Source organism: Falco punctatus, assembly GCF_963210335.1.
Source record: "Falco punctatus genome assembly, chromosome: 2".
Lineage (NCBI taxonomy): Eukaryota > Metazoa > Chordata > Aves > Falconiformes > Falconidae > Falco > Falco punctatus.
In genome coordinates, this window is record NC_137581.1 from 59,494,227 (window position 1) to 59,510,248 (window position 16,022).

At 39.4% G+C, this 16,022-nt stretch overlaps 1 protein-coding gene across 6 annotated transcripts; it reads left to right on the top strand.

The window, feature by feature from the left end:
• Positions 1–78: 78 nt before the first annotated feature.
• Positions 79–15,948, top strand: BIVM (basic, immunoglobulin-like variable motif containing). Of its 6 annotated transcripts, none has more exons than XM_080375663.1 (12): positions 79–243; positions 1,061–1,160; positions 1,623–2,223; positions 3,699–3,825; positions 4,605–4,700; positions 4,791–4,895; positions 6,131–6,225; positions 7,570–7,702; positions 9,942–10,013; positions 10,865–10,948; positions 12,860–12,956; positions 14,444–15,948. In XM_080375663.1, exons 3-12 carry the CDS (start codon positions 1,734–1,736, stop codon positions 14,732–14,734), a joined length of 1,590 nt encoding a protein of 529 aa, XP_080231789.1. In that variant the 5' UTR covers positions 79–243; positions 1,061–1,160; positions 1,623–1,733; the 3' UTR covers positions 14,735–15,948. The 6 variants fall into 6 exon arrangements, with proteins under 6 accessions (XP_080231789.1, XP_080231788.1, XP_080231785.1 ...); XM_080375662.1 differs by having other exon boundaries at positions 1,066–1,160; XM_080375659.1 differs by having other exon boundaries at positions 234–357; positions 1,066–1,160.
• Positions 15,949–16,022: the final 74 nt, after the last annotated feature.

Consider the following 16,022-nt stretch of genomic DNA (forward strand, 5'->3'; position numbering starts at 1 on the left):
GGCAGCGGCGGACGAGACCATGAGGGCGCGTGCGGGGGGGACGCGGCTAAAGAGGTGCCTCTCCGAGGCGCCGCGGCCCAGCCGGGAGACGGGCAGCTGGCTCCTCTGAGCCGCCGTGGGGGCCTGCAAGGAGAGGGCGGCCGCCGCCACCGCCAGGCAGCCCCGCACCTCCCCCCGGCCGACTGCGGGAGTTGGTGCCGGCCAGCGGCGGCTCTGAGGAGGCGGGGGGCGGCGGGGGCGCAGGTGAGCCTGCGGCGCCCTTCCCCCCGCGCGCCGTGTCTGTTTCCGGCGCGCTCGCGTCCCCGCTCCGCCGCGGCCGGGGGAGGCGAGGCAGGCGGGCGGGCGGGCGCCGCGCAGGTAACGGGCCGGGAGCGCGGGTTGCGGCGCCGAGCAGCCGCCCTTCCCCTCTGTCCCCAGCGCCGGGCGCCGCCGGCCCTCACAGGCGCCGAGGAAGGGTACGGGCCCACCTTCCCGGCGACCCCTGCCCCCCACCCCGGGGCCGTTCACTCTGGAACCGACCGGCGGCGGCGCGGGGGGCGGGGCCGCAGAGCCGCTCCGCGGTCCCGATTGGCGGCGCCGCGGCCCTCCCGCCCCTCCCGGCGCTGGCCCGGGCGCCCCCCGCCCCGAGGGGGGGCTGTGCCGGGGCCGGGCCGGGGCCGCGGTCGTTGCAGGCAGCAGCCGCACGCGGGCAGGGCTGCCCCGTTCCCCGGTGACCTCCCGAGTAGCGCCCCGCATGTGTTGGGGTGCGAGAGCCGCTTCTGGCAGAGGCAGGCTCCTGCGCGGCTGGGTCGGGCCGGGGCCCAGCAGCCGGTGTTGCGGGGGTCGGCCCTCCGGCGGAGCCCCCGCCTCCCCCCGCCTCCTGCGTGGCAGGGCTCCCATCCGCGGAATGCGCCTTCTCCCGCAGACGTCCCAGCTGCTGAGATGACAGATAACACATACTGTCAATTTGCTTTTTAAAGAAGAGCGTTAAAAGCAAGCCAGCCTTCTAAATTTGGGGGTTTCTTGGTAGTTTTTAGCTACTGTAAACAAAAGCTGCTTTTTTTTTTTTCATGTCTTAAAGAATAGGAGGCGCAGGAAAATAAAAGGGAACCCTTAACAGCCCTACGAGGAAAGCAGTGAAACAGATTGCGGGTGGTGTTGTCAATTTACAGTCAACAGAGGTAATAGTTACTGTAATTTTCTGTAAGCTTGACATTCACTTGCAGCAAAAGTACGCAGGATTCTTCAGAATTAGTGACATTAAGTTGCCGTTTCTGTGATTTGTTCATTTGTGTCAACTTTGTACTCCACATATGCAGTGTATTGTGACTGTAAGAAATAGAAGTGATCACAACTACATAAATGTAGGAAGCTTTTATTTTTTTTTTCATTATTTTTTGATTAGTGTGCTTGTTCACAAGTGTAATTATCATGGTATCACTATGGCATATGCTGTTGCCACCTCACAAATAATAAAAAGCACCATTTGTAGAACTCTAGAGGTGCTTGGGAAAAGACAGAGTGTATGTTGTGATGTATCTTGAAGGGCATTTCAGCATTTATTGGATATGATTTCAAAGATAAGCTTTGTGTATATTTTATGTTGATTGAGACACTTGTACCAAATTCTCATTTTCTTTCAGGTACCTCATCAATACCTTGCAGAAGCAATGGAGGGAAAGACACAAACTCTGTTGTAGTGAAAACAAAGAAAAAATATTCTTAACTGTATAATACTCTTTCAGTATCGTTCAATGCCTACCATTTCAGAAGATGAAAAGGAGAATGGTTCTCGAAATAATGGAAACACTGAAAACAAACCTGGGAAAGAATCCCCAGAAGCCTCTCTTCATGATCCTGTGAGGCCATACTGCATGTCAGGCGCCTCCACTGTGTCCTTGGTGTCGAGGGGAGATGGGCATTATCCATGGGGATGCCCTGTGACTCATACACGAGAGAAATTTTATACCGTCTGCTCAGACTATGCTTTTTTAAACAGAGTAACATCTATTTGTAAAAGCCCAAGTGCTTCAGTTAGTGCCTGCCTGTCAGGCAGTGCTGCCTTAAACGTTGGAAATAACACGCCTAGCTTACTTGGCATTCAAACTGGTGCTTCAGAGATAATCTACAGTGAAGATGGTAACTTGGAAAGCTTGCCTGGTGATCTTGGAAAGCTTCCACTGGCATGGGAAATTGACAAGTCAGAGTTCAATGGTGTGACCACAAATCTGAAGAACAAAGCAGGTGAGGTGGTGAAGATTTGATGGTGTGGTAGGAAAAAGCTTCATATTTACAAATTGTCTGTGGAGGGGGCTGGTCAGCACACGTATCTCTTGAGGAAGTTTTGTAGAAGAACCCGTATGTCATTTCAAACCATCTGCACATTGGGAAAGGAGGGAGTGGCATAGGAGCAGTGAAAGTTAAGTGGAGCTGACCAGGGAAGTGGCTCTAAAACAAGACTGGCTTCTGCTTTACTGTGTGTGGTTTTGTTGGGTATTGTTTGGGGTGGTTTCTGGTTTGGGGTTTGTTTGTTGGTTTTTTTCACTTGGGTTTTTGGGTTGTTTTTCTCTTTTCTTTTAGTAGGACCTAGTGCATTGTGCAGTGATTCCTTTTACCTGTTAAGTACAGGTTTGTCACTTGCAGAAATGTTTTGAGGTTCTTCAGAGATGTATTTTGAAATTTGTTTATGACAAAAAGTAAATGAAATAATCAGTTACCTAGGAAAGCAGTTGGTTTCCATAACAGAATTGTATTTATCATGATTTGCTATAGGTATACAGTGTTGGGGAGCCCATTTCATTAAAACTGGCTTATTTTCTGTCTCCTGTGTTCTTTCTGTGCCTAGTCACAGATGGCAACAGTGAATCAAGCACTTGCTTACACAGTTGGTTTTCTTTGTCCTGTAATCCCTCTGTTTGTCTAGAGCAGGCTGCGGGTTTCTTTTTCTTGGTGGCTTGGCTAGCTACTCAGAGTGCTCTTTTCTCCACCTTAGTATGAAACTGGTTTATCAAAACTTAAAAACATGTTTTTGGCAAGTTGCCATTGCCTTTTCATGTGTACATGTAGTGTCCTTAAATAAATATAAGAAACAAATTATAATACCTTACAGGGTGGTCATTTTTGCTAAAATATATGTGGTATATTTCATTTGGATATGATGGCTTCAAAATGGGACAGAAATGCTTCCGCTCTAGCATGCGGTCCAACTTTTCTTCTCCACTGCCTCAGTCACTTACAAAGAGGAAAAGACCTTAGGGGTATACTATTCTTGTTGGATTTGTATGTAAGTTTTCATCAGGAAGTGTAGCTGGGCTCACAGAGCTTGGCTATGAAAGACAAGCATTTCATTCTATTTCCCTGTGCATTTAATGTTTGGAGATGGGAAGTCCATGCTGGTCTGAGAGTCTGTTTCTGGGACGACTGATTTAACATATTAGAATAATCAGATTGACTGCTGTCTCTAAAAAGTCAGGCAGGTCAGCGTTAATTCTATTAAGGATCTAAACACAATGTTGTTTACGGAGCTAATGGCAGCCTTACAAACCTGTTGACAATCTTGATCATGTGTTTGAACTTTTTCCTCCAATTAATGTTTAGTTTGCACTTACTAACACAATCAATGGCTCTATTTAAGGTGTATGCTATTGCTAAAGATATTTAAGAAGAAAGGTAAGAAAGGTAGACTAGGCATTCGTTTGTTTCTGAAATCTGTTTTGCAGGCAACATGAAGAAACAAGTGACAAAGAAAAAATCCATAGACAAAAAAAGCAAACAATACAGGGAGTGTCCTCAGCGTTCTGCTCTTGAAGACGTGAAGGAAAGGAAAGTGTTGGACCTCCGGAGATGGTAATATTTATGAATTATATTTATCTCAAATCAGATAATGTCTTAATATTTTTTTATTAGAAAATTATTATGCATCAATACACTACATCTCACACTATCCCTGTCTACTGAAATTCTAAAAACATTTTACTTTCTAAATATTTTTTTCTTTCAGTAAGGAAAATATTTATGTGGGGATTCATTGCTTTAAAAAAATGCAGGTTCATTAGCATGGTCAGGCAAAAAGTAACCTTAAACATCGTACTGATATGTCTTACTCCTGATTTTTCTTTTCACTGGGAAATACTTCAATCAGAATCTGTCAGTGCTGTATAATCTATATCATATAAATATGGTTCACTAAATTCGCTTAATTCAATGCATCTATCTTACTGTCTATAACATCAGAAAGTTAAGAGTTAGCCTAGGGAATCTGAGACCCATAATGGTATTCATTAGTAAACAGGTAGAGATGTGGTTTACTACAAGTTCATGTGTTAGAAGAGGTACTCTGTACTGAGCCATTTTATCCTACGGGATCATTTGTACAGAACTTCCCCATGGGGCTGTTAGAAATTTGACTGATTTGTGTGAAATAGGGTAATAGTATCTGACAACCTTTAAGAAATCAGTTAACATATTTATTCCTCTTTTTTTTTTTTAATTAATACAAGTGACATAAAAACTTTCAGTGTGAAATAAAAATTTCAGTGACCTGACACACAGAAAAGTAGTGGAGATTGCTCCTGTAACTAAATCAAGAATGCTTACTACTGTGTTTGTGGTTTTGTTTGTTTTAGGTATTGTGTTAGTCGACCTCAATACAAGACTTCTTGTGGAATTTCATCCTTAGTGTCTTGCTGGAATTTCTTATATAGTATGCTGGGAGCTGGAAGGTAAGTCACACATAGACAGCTTTGCCTCTGAAAAGTCTAAAATATTTTGTTAATTACTTTATTAAACAATACATTTTTTTCCTCTCCCAGTTTACCACCTATTACCCAAGAAGAAGCTTTGCATATACTGGGCTTTCAGCCCCCGTTTGAGGAGATTAGGTTTGGTCCATTCACTGGAAATACAACCTTAATGAGGTACGTTTAGTTCTTTTGATGCAGCTAAATTGTTAATGTATGCAAAAATAGCATAGAGCTAAAAGATTGAATGTTTAAAAATACAGCAGTAGTTCATTTATTGGAAAAAAAAAAAAAAGGTGGATGATACAAGTTAGTCTTCTTAAGTTTTAGAATAATGAAGCATACCTGTGTACTCTTAATAGTGCCCAAAGGAACTTTTCAAAGAGTTTTTTCCATTAGCGGTTTTGTAGTGTGATGTTGCTACACAGATCAGCTGAACATGAAATTCTGTTTGATGTTTGGCTCAGTTTGTTTAATGGTTGTATAATACTCTAATGAATCCAGTCTCCTGGTTAGGAAATTTTTTCTTCAGCCTCATTTTTTTGTTTTTGAATATGCATGTTAACTCCTTGTTAATGTCACTGAAACAACGTGAAAAGGCAATTGATATACTAGTAGCTTTATGTAAAAAAATATTTAAGAATTGAAAATGAGACAGTGAGTGCTGCACCTTTGCTGCAATGGAGCTGTTCAGGAGGAGGAGGGATAAAAAAAAGCCAAAAAGACAGGGCTGGAGTCACAGAACAGTTGCACTTTCAAATTCTGTTTCACTTCTGCTCTGCTGTTTCCTGATCTTGAGGAATTGTTTCTAAAATTTGTTTTTTCGTAGATTTTTTTTTCTAGAATTTCTAAAATTCTAATGTGGAAAAGTTGCAGACCTGTCCTAAGTACTGCTGCTGTGAAGAGTTGCAGTATGGGACTCCTGTAATGCTTGGGCGCATTGTGACACTTATGTGACAGAAGCCTCACATGGTATGCAGAAAGTCTCACTTGAAGGCTCCTGCTTCTGGTGTCTTAGAAGATTCCGTTCATGTAGCTTAGAAATCATGGTTGAAGTTTGGCACCTCAGAATTTAAGTGTCTTTCTAAAAGCTGAGTAACTGAAAGTTAGAGGTGACAGGACTGAACACAATAGGACCAGCATTTCACATCCAGCCCTTTGGTTACTACGAATCTGTAAAGCAAAATGAAGGAAAAGGCTCTGCATATTTATTTATCTCTCTAGGGTATGTTGAGTTTTGTTTGTATTAGGATATCATGGTCATTTACAATCTATGTACTAGTGTGGTAGGTACTTAGTAGCATACTGAGACTTTTTTTTTTCTAAACTGGCAAGCAGAGGATAAGTGGGAGGAAATAAAATTTCATTTAATAACTCTTGAGTTACTACAGTCTTTAAACTTATCGTTTCAGATGGTTCAGGCAAATAAATGATCACTTCCATATCAAGGGATGCTCATATGTTCTGTATAAACCTCATGGAAAGAACAAGACAGCTGGAGAAACTGGTATGTTGCTAATCCTAAAGCATTCTTCTTGCATTATATAAACTGAAAAGTGCTGCGATGTGTAACATTTAATAGGACAAATTCTGTTAAGTAGTACTTCTAGTTTAACATAAGCTATCAAATAGCTCCAAGGTGCCTGATTTTTCTGGTTCTCTTTTTTTTTTTTTTTTTTTTTTTTTTTGTTAAAACTTCCATTTGTACTTCTATTTTGATAAAATATATACTGTGCTGTATATTCTGCTGTCACAGAACTGGAATTTTAAGGTATCCAGGACAGTGCATTCCAGTTCTCTGTTAGTGTCCTGGAAGATGTGCTTATTGTAATACACGGGGGTAGCAACACATTTTTATTTCAGCATTTTAGAAATCTGTGTTGTATAAAAAATTCAGAATGTACAGCACAGAAGTATTAATGGCTTTAATAAATGTTTTACACTTCCAAAAAATCAAATCTTAAAGTTAGTGACCTCATCCATTCTCCCTGACTTTAGTTAACATCTTTCTCTAAAAGTTAGGTGATTATTCTCAATTAGCTTATGAAGCTGCACCTTTATGTCTACTTTCAAGTGTGCTACCTAAGAAAAATTACACTTTCATACACAGTTTATTAGCCTTTGGTATAGTGTGGCTAATTATTTTCTAACTGGAAGGTTCTTTAAAAGGATAAAACCATGCTGAAGAGCTTTGGCGGAGATTATTAAAGTGGAAATAATTTTTTTGTTCTTGGTATCCCATTTGAGAATTCTGTCATGTTTCAGTGCCTTTTCTAGTTTTTCCTGAAACTGAGCACTGCAATCACATTACAGGGTACTGTATGCTCAAATGCAGAATGTTGCTGAGACTAGGAAGCTCCAAGAAGCTTCATACCAAACCATTTGAAAGCTTTAAGGAATTTCAGTAGATTCACTGATGTTTGCTACATCTGACATGGGGCAATGGGACTGCATTGTGTTGCAGTCTGTATTTCCTAGGTTAAGAGATACTTTTGGTTCTTTTTTTGTTTGTGTTTTTGTTGTGGTTTTTTTTTTTTTCCAGAAAAGTAATTTTTAATATGTCTTTGATCTAAATACACTGCATACTTTGTATTGCATTTCTCTAGTACAGGCTGTGTGACAGATGTTATTTTTTTTATACCAGACAGGAAATTAAATAGGAAGAAGTTTGAAGTCAAAACTGTGTTTTGTGCGTGACTTTCAGGTCATGCCCTCTGATTTTTAAAAAGCAGTGTAACTATTTTATGCTATTAAATAGGTCTTTTTTTTGGTCTTTTTTTTTTTTTTTTTTCCTGAATGCGTTATGCAGGATCCAAAGCACTCTTGCCTATAACCTCATCTTTCTTTGTAGCTGCCGGGGCCCTTGCGAAGCTAACACGTGGACTGAAAGATGAATCAATGGCCTACATCTACCATTGCCAAAACCATTATTTTTGCCCAATTGGATTTGAAGCGACCCCAGTAAAAGCTAGTAAAGCCTATAGGTAAGATACTGTATTGATGTTTATTTTAGTGGAGGAGGAAACATTCAGAAAAATTTGCTGCAAGTTGATACCATTTTTCTCTGTAAATAACATCTCAGTGTGTGTTGTAAAAGCATTTATGTCCGAACTAGCAAAACACTACTGTGTGATTTGAAAGGATTGACTTAAACACAACTAAGCAGATAAGACTGAGAGAACTTAGTACCATTCATAGTTTTCTGTTTGAGAAATTGTTTGAAGACATTTTAGGCAGGTATGTAGAGAGGGTAGTTACTTACCTGAAGGACAAGTGAAGGTAACTAGTCTGAAAAATATAACCATGTGGCTGGAAAAAAAGCTAGGTGTTTTTCAAGGAAAAACAGTAAAAGGCCAGCTAGTTATGGGGGGCGCTTGTTGCCAGAGAACCTGGGGGGAAACAAAGTTGTGTGTGTGTGTGTCGGGATTTTTCTTAATAAACTGGAAGCAAAAAGCCTACAGTGATGCTAATGCATTACAAAGTGGACATGATGAAGTCTGCACTTACAGAAACTGGTGTTTGTGTATGGTGAGAACAGGGGATGTGTAGGTATTGCAGGATGATGATGTACTTTTTTTTCAGTGTTGACTAATAATGATAAACTGCAACTACTGGAATATAAGGTTTAGAAAGTAAAGATATCCAAATAATTTGTTACTAAGAATTGCATTGGGTTGGGGGGGGGAGGGGGGAGACAAGCTAAAAATGATCTCTGGACTATCACAGTATGTTTGGCTTTTTTAAACAACACTTGGAATGCTGGAGCACTTCTCAAAGACCAGGAGAAATGTAATATGCCAGTCATTTTAGAATGAAAATAAACTGCCTGAATAATTTCAGATTTATCAGGGTGATATTACTCAGGGTAAAATAATGGAATAGTTCATATAAATTTCAACTAAATACAGGTTTTAAAAGAGGATAATAGCATTGATATTCATACTGAGTTTAGGGAGGGTCTTGCATTAAAACCACAAGTTTTAAGTTTGAAAAATTTCATAAACTTGAGGCAATTTATCTTAGCTTTTGTAAGGAGTGTAACTTGCTGCTGTATCATATGCTTAGAGTAATTTGTTTTACCTCATTCACAGAACCGTATTAAATTAGACTGGTTTTCCTCTCCCAAAGTAGTTGCAAGCACAGTACACATTAGAGGTTTCTGTTGGACTTTCTCGAGGTTCAACTGTTGGTCAGTATTTATTAGTATTACCATTGAGCATAAGATGACAGTCCCTGACAAAATTGGCAGATACCAATAGTGGGGGATGCTAAACAATGAAAAAAAGTAGGTCACTGCTGTAGGGTGAGCCTCAGTTCTGCACTTTGCTTCCTAAGCAGTCTGCCTTTGACTGTGTTGAAGATGTGGAGTCAACATCGAGGAATGGAGAATGCTAGCTCTGCTTTTAGAGTTCAAAATGGTAATTGTTTGGAGGTAATAAAGCATAATCACCTGAATCTTGTGGGTCTGACCATATGTTTAATGAAAGCTTTTAGTATATGAACAGAAGAATACGGAAGTGTTTTATTAAGACTGCATTCACTGACATGCCATGTGTGTGAGAAGAGTGTGGAAAATACACCCCCAAAGAAAAGTCCAATGCATCAGTCTGCTTAAGTTTACCAAAAGGTTAATGGCTTGCTTGGTTGGTTACTAAGAATCTGCACAGGAAGAGGAAAGAAAAAAAAAATCGTTTACTAGATCGAAAATGCAGTTTGAAAAATAATATGGTTCAGTGTGTGGAAACTTAACATTCCTTATAGCTAGTTTGAGTTTTTATTGCGTAGTAATGAGTGAGAACGACAATTTCACAACTTTAACCATGGTTGAAATGGATTCTCAGTCACTAGTGGTGTTAAGTCACTATCAGATTTTTGTCCTAACAGCAGATCTCTTCTAACAATGTAACGTGAAATAATGAATTCAAGGAGCTTTTAGAGTCTTGTTTTAGGCTGGAGGTCAGACTGGAAGAGCATCCTGTGCTCTTTGTTTCTTCTAATAACCTTACTGACAAAAAATGTGTTTGGTTCCAGAAGCAGTGTCAATGGATTCTGCTGCAGTTCTTGTTTACCTATTTTGCATTCTAGTTGCAAAGGAATGTTATTCTTTTTAAAAAAATTAAGCTAAGAAACATTTAAGTTCCAAAAGAAATGGGTAGATAAGTTGCTAGGCTGAGTTTAGGAGACAGTTCTTAGGTCACCTACAGACTTCCTGTATGATCTTAGGTTGCTGGATTTGGACTCGGGAGACCTGGGTTCAGTTCCCAGTTCAACCACAGACTTCCAGTGTGACTTTAGGTAAGTCATTTTATCCTGTGTCTTGGTTTCCCATCTGTACAATGATGGCATACATTGTTATTTTACAAGGATTTTTAGTAAGTAAACAAATTATTGCAAGCATATATGCTGCCTAATACCTTAGGCATAAAAATTTCAGGTTTTGTCACAGTTGAAACTGAAGTAATTTTTCATTGGATGATTATACACAGGAAGTCACAGAACAATTCTCTGTATCTTACAGTCTGCCCTGATGTATGTCACAGAGTTTCCCTGACAAGGTTACTGCGGGCTTTGAGTTTCTTGGAAGTTGTGAAAAATGTAAACCAGTGTTGGTTGAGGGTTTTGATTTTTGATATGTGGTATTGGATACTTAGGAGGAAGCAGCTGAAGTTGCCAGTAGCTTTCATACAGGTTACCCTGCAGCTGTTAGTAACAGCTGTCAGCTGGGGTATAGTTTAAAAATATTGGAAGAGGCTCTTTTGTGACTCTGTAGTGACATCACAGGTAGGGAGGAAGATGTTTGTTCCACCTTTGTGTGGCTTTCCACAACTCTTATTTCCATTGTTTTGTAAATACTTATATTTGGATCTTATACTCTCATCCAAGTAATACTGTTTTTTATGAAGATCTGTCTTTCTCCCAAACAATAAGCAATAGGTTTTATCTTGCTTCCAGGCCACGTGAAACAAAAAGTTACCTTGTATGCAATTGCAAACACTGTTGATAGCACAAGAGCTGTTTTTTAGTTTGGCTGAGGAAAGAATTTTAAATGTCAGAAGATCCTAAAAAGATCAACAGAATGTTAATCTCTCTCTTTCTTTTTAGTATGCACAATAAATCTTACTAGGATTGTATCTTCTATTGAACAGAGGTCGAGTCTTGCAGCAAGAAGTAGAATACTGGATCTTAATTGGAGAGCCAAGCAGAAAACATCCAACAATACACTGTAAAAGGTACGTTACTTGGTAAGAATATAAACCAATATGTTTTCTTTCAAAACAATTTGTATTTCTCTACTAAAAGTCACCAAGCAACGACTTAGTTCTTTCAAATGAATGTACTACAGTTCTGACAGAAACAAGTGCTTTAGTGAGAAACCTCATGCCCTGACCTCAAGGCTGGCTCTACAATTGTATATCATGTGTGGGCTGCCGTAAGCCAAAGCCTGTTTCTCTTGTTTGAGTGTGACATAGCTCACGTTAGTCAGGAAGAGAAGATGCCTCAGCTGTCTGCAGTCATGCCAGTTGTGGCTTACAGGCTGTACAAACCTTGGAGGAGTTTATGCTGCGGTTGAGGACATATACAGGCTGTGCCTGGGGTGTGCACAGAATATTATGTTGCTACCAAGATCTTTTAGCTCAGCTGCAGGTCCAGCCTGTACTCTGTTGTGTTATTAGCTTATCTATACATTAAACAATACGTTTATGATGAGGTCTGGCTCATAAGAAGTTGGTGTCTAAACTAGACATAGAGCCTAGGAGAGCTAGAGGGTGCTATGTAAAAATTTCATGGATTAGTTATATTTGTCATGATAAATTAATATAACAGCTTTCTCAGCTTTGCTAGTTCAGACATACTAGTTCATAACACTTAATATCGATTTCTGAAATGAGGGAACAATGCAAAAGAGTAGTATTTCTCAAGAAACCAATTCTGTGCCCCAAACAAGTTTTAGCAAATAGCTTCTCTGCCACTCTTAGAGTTAATTATGGAGTGATTTTTCTTGATATATTAGGAAAAGAGCTGTGAAAAAATAGCAGTAATAATTTTTAAAAAATCACACAACTTCTGCTTTGTTTCTTCTTCATTTTCTAATTATTTTGAAAAATTGTTTGAAAGTGCTTATCTGACAGTTTTGTAGCTAGTCAGATCTAAGCTAGTACTTAAAACCCAGATACTCTTTTTTTGGTTTTGTTTTGTCAGTGATACAATTACCTCAATAACTGTAAGTAGCTGGATGTTTTGGATTAAGTGCAACAAAATAAAAATCACATTATGCATGTGGTTGCTGAGAAACGGTGTACTACACATGTTGTCTTGTGGTATATAACCTACAAATGGCAGAGGAAAAGGTTTCTGAATATAGAATGCAAACCTATGTAATACTGTTTTTGATTGTGGAGACATTTTTCCTCCTACTACAGTCCCAATGAGAGCCAGCAGAAAGTTCTGTGCTTAAGGTAGGAGGGCAAAGGCTGGAGTAGAAATGGATTTTCTGAACTTGAAGGGTCATCTTAGAGAGAAGCAGGTAATTAGACATTGGCAGAAATGAAAAGGTAGTGTGCAGGCTTAAAGTGGTCTGGAATATGGGGATATTCGATTTAGTTGCACTAGAGGGACTATGAAAATCTGAAGAGCTGAGTGAATGGGGAATGACTGAATTGATAATTTATTGTAGATGGGAAAGAAATAAAATGGAGGGGTGAGTTATGGTGAGAGCTGTCTGGTAAAAAAAGATTTAGTGGGTGGAAAAAACAAACAGGGATTTGAGCAAAAGAGTATAAAAGGGTAAAAGAGGATTTAATAAAGTAAAAGCGAATGTTTCTCCTTGCCTAAACCATGCTTTGCTTCTTTGTTTCACAAACTGATGAATTGGTAAGCAACACGACTAATGACTCATGGTGCTCTTAAGTCATTTTGGAAGGTGTCTCCCTGTGAATGCTTTGATTAAAAGTGACACTGTTCTGTCTAGCCTGATGTCTCTAATACTGAGGCTTTTATATCTTTTCATGTTTTTTTATCTTTAAATCACTAGTAAGACTATTTAAAGCTGCAGATCTGTATTTGCATGTGTGTGTACATGAGTCTTAGTGGTGCTGAGGTTTCATAAATGCCAGCTCAGTAGTAATACACTTACTGCACAGGTGGGCAGATATCGTCACTGACCTAAACACCCAAAATCCAGAGTATCTAGATATTCGACACCTTGAAAGAGGACTGCAGCATCGAAAAACAAAGAAGGTAATGTAAACTTACGAAGATGGGAGGAAATTCATGGTAGATTTTTTGCAAATTTATTCATACTAGAGCAGTGTAAAGTAACTTCACCAAAACAAACTTGTTATTGTTGTGGTTTAACTTCAGCTAGCAACTAAGTACCACGCAGTCACTTGCTCACTACCAGCTGCCCCTGGTGGGGTGGAGAGGAGCATCAGGAAAAGGTGAACCTCGTAGGTTGAGATAAGAAGGATTTAATGATTAAAATAAAGTAAAATATTATTGAAATAATAACAACAGCAACAACAATTGTAATGAAAGGGAGAGAGAAAGAGAGAGGAAAAATTAAAAAACAAGTGATGCACAGTACATATGCTCACCACCTGTTGCCTGAGCCCAGCTAGCCCCCAGGTAGTGGTCAGTGGTCCCTGGCCAGCACCCCCCAGTTTATATACTCAGCGTGATGCTCTATGGTACGGAATATCCCCTTGGCTAGTTCAGGCCAGCTGTCCCGGCTCTGCTGTCTCCTGGCTCCTTGTGCACCTGCTCAGGGGCAGAGCATGGGAAACTTGGAAAGTCCTTGAGTTAGAGTAAGCACTACTTAGCAACAACTAAAGCATCAGTGTGTTGTCAACGTTATCGTACTAAATCCAAGTGCTGTACCAGCTACTAAGGAGAAAGTTAACTATCCCAGCTGAAAAGTCAGATGTGGGTACTTACATACCAGATTAATTTATATTTACTTGCAGGACAAGATACAGAACAGCAGTATCTTAGTATATGCTAAGATGAACCAGGATAAATGCATATACAGTATATTTGGTCACAATATTTAACTTGGTTGGCTTAAAATGTAGCTGCAGAAAGTATAGAAGTACTCTACAGACAAACTACAGAGCAGTCCTTTCGGTGCATGACCTTCTGGCCTACATGTAAGCAGGCAAGAAAGTACAGTTGTGTAGGAACAAACATAAAAGAATGTATGTGTCTCTCTTGCAGATTGCTGTCAATACATAATCTTCCTTTCCTATAGATAGGGCTTTGTCTCATGGGTGGGGGATATATTTTTGATTTGTAGATTGACAGTCTATGAAAAATAATAGACTGAAAAGATGATTTAAAAAGTGGAGACCCTATGGAAGACCATGTCAGCAAGATGAGAAGGAACCAGAGCAGATAATTTGTATGAAAATAGCTGGAGAGTGAAAAAGACTAGCAGAAGATAAGTTATACTAGCCCGTAAGAGAGAAAAAGGATAACTTAGATGAGAAAGAAGGCAATAATTCAATCTGGGAAACAATCAGAATTGATTGAGCAGAATTGGTGTTTGTGGATATGGTTTTGTGGGTTGGTTTTTGTTTGTGTGTTGCATTTTTTGTTGGTTTGTGGGTTTTTTGGTTGTTTTTTTTTTTTAAGAATTCTGTTACCCACCAAGGTGTTAATTTTGAATACCTATGTATGTTAGAAATGTGCTTGTGTGCATTTAACAAATAACCTTCTATTTTGATTAGGTGGGAGGAAATCTTCATTGCATCATTGCCTTTCAGAGACTTAACTGGCAAAGATTTGGTCCTTGGAATTTTCCATTTGGAAATGTTAGACAGGATAAACAGTCCCAAACACAAGGACAAGGAATTTCCAAATCTGAGAGTGAAGACAATATCTCTAAGAAACAACATGGACGACTGGGTCGATCTTTCAGTGCTGGCTTTCATCAAGAATCTACATGGAAGAAATCTAATCTTCGTGAGAGGAGGAACAGTGGGTATCAGAGTTATAATGATTATGATGGAAATGATTAAAATTAACTTTAGGTAATAGGGCTGATATATTAAAGTTAGTTTTAATCAAAACATTAGGGATCTATTAGTCCTAGAATACATATGAATAGAAATTAAGGTATAAGGTACAGCTTCATGATTATTAAGTAAATCTCATGACTTGGTTGCAGTGGATGAGATCTGATGTATAAACTGACAGATAAGCACAGATTACTGTACTTCTGCAATCAAAAGTACACATGACAGCAAAATCAATCATTTCTTTTGAAATAATTGTACTATGTCCCGATCTGTGAAAACAAAAGAACAGATTGAAATTAGTCAATGTAATAAACAGACTTCATTGAAAATACTTAGTATTCAAAAGCATGAAATTATGATAGGACTTTATAAAAAGGGTTATTCTGCAAATGGTGTAAGGATAAAAGTAACATTGCCTTCCACTCCATTTTATTAAGGCTGCTCATATCCAGTGAAAAGGAAAAAAATCACATATATTAGAAAACTTTGTTAGATTTACCAAGTGAATGTACATTCTTATTTTAGTTCCCAGTAGACCTCTGTCAGTCAGATGATCATATTTTGTCAAGCAGGTCTCAAGTTTCTTTTCCCTTAGATGGATGCCTGTTTTAGACTGAGAGGAATCGCCTTGGTAGGGAAAGTTCCAGGACAAACCTTTATTGCTTTTGCTCTATGGGCACAGTGGCTGAATTCTTATCCTGGAGCCTCTTGAGGGCACGGACTTGCTTAAGACACACTTGTGAAATTCAGTATTAAAAAGCTGCATTTACCATTAGCCAAAGGAGCTAGCTGAACACTGTGTTCTGTTGGCAGTTCTTTTCCTTGTTCATTCTTAAAAGCTGTTGTTTTTCTGCTGCTCCCTTCATTTTGTATGAAGGGGATGCAAGTGCCGAAAACTGCTGGCAGCCCTGATGATATACCTCTCTGCCAGCAAACAATTCAAACTTTTTCAGGTGTCCGTGTGCAGCTTCTTTTTCCCTCTTTTTTTCCCCCCACCTAATTTGAAATTTATCCAGTTGTTTGCCCTAACACATCTCAGCAGTCCTAACTTTCTGTGTACAGATGTTCATACCTGCTCAAGGATTAATTTTTTGACATAAAAAGATTTGTCATGGAATGCCAGGGTTTTGTAGGTTGCTGCTTTTGTTAACCACAAATGGGAGACTTTTAGACTTTTGTTCATTCAATAAAATTTGTTTTCTATTTTGTTTTCATTTGTCTTGGGAGTGGTGACCCTATGCTAGTGGAGGTTTTCAGGAAAGTAGGTAAGCGAAGGATCTGAACTGCA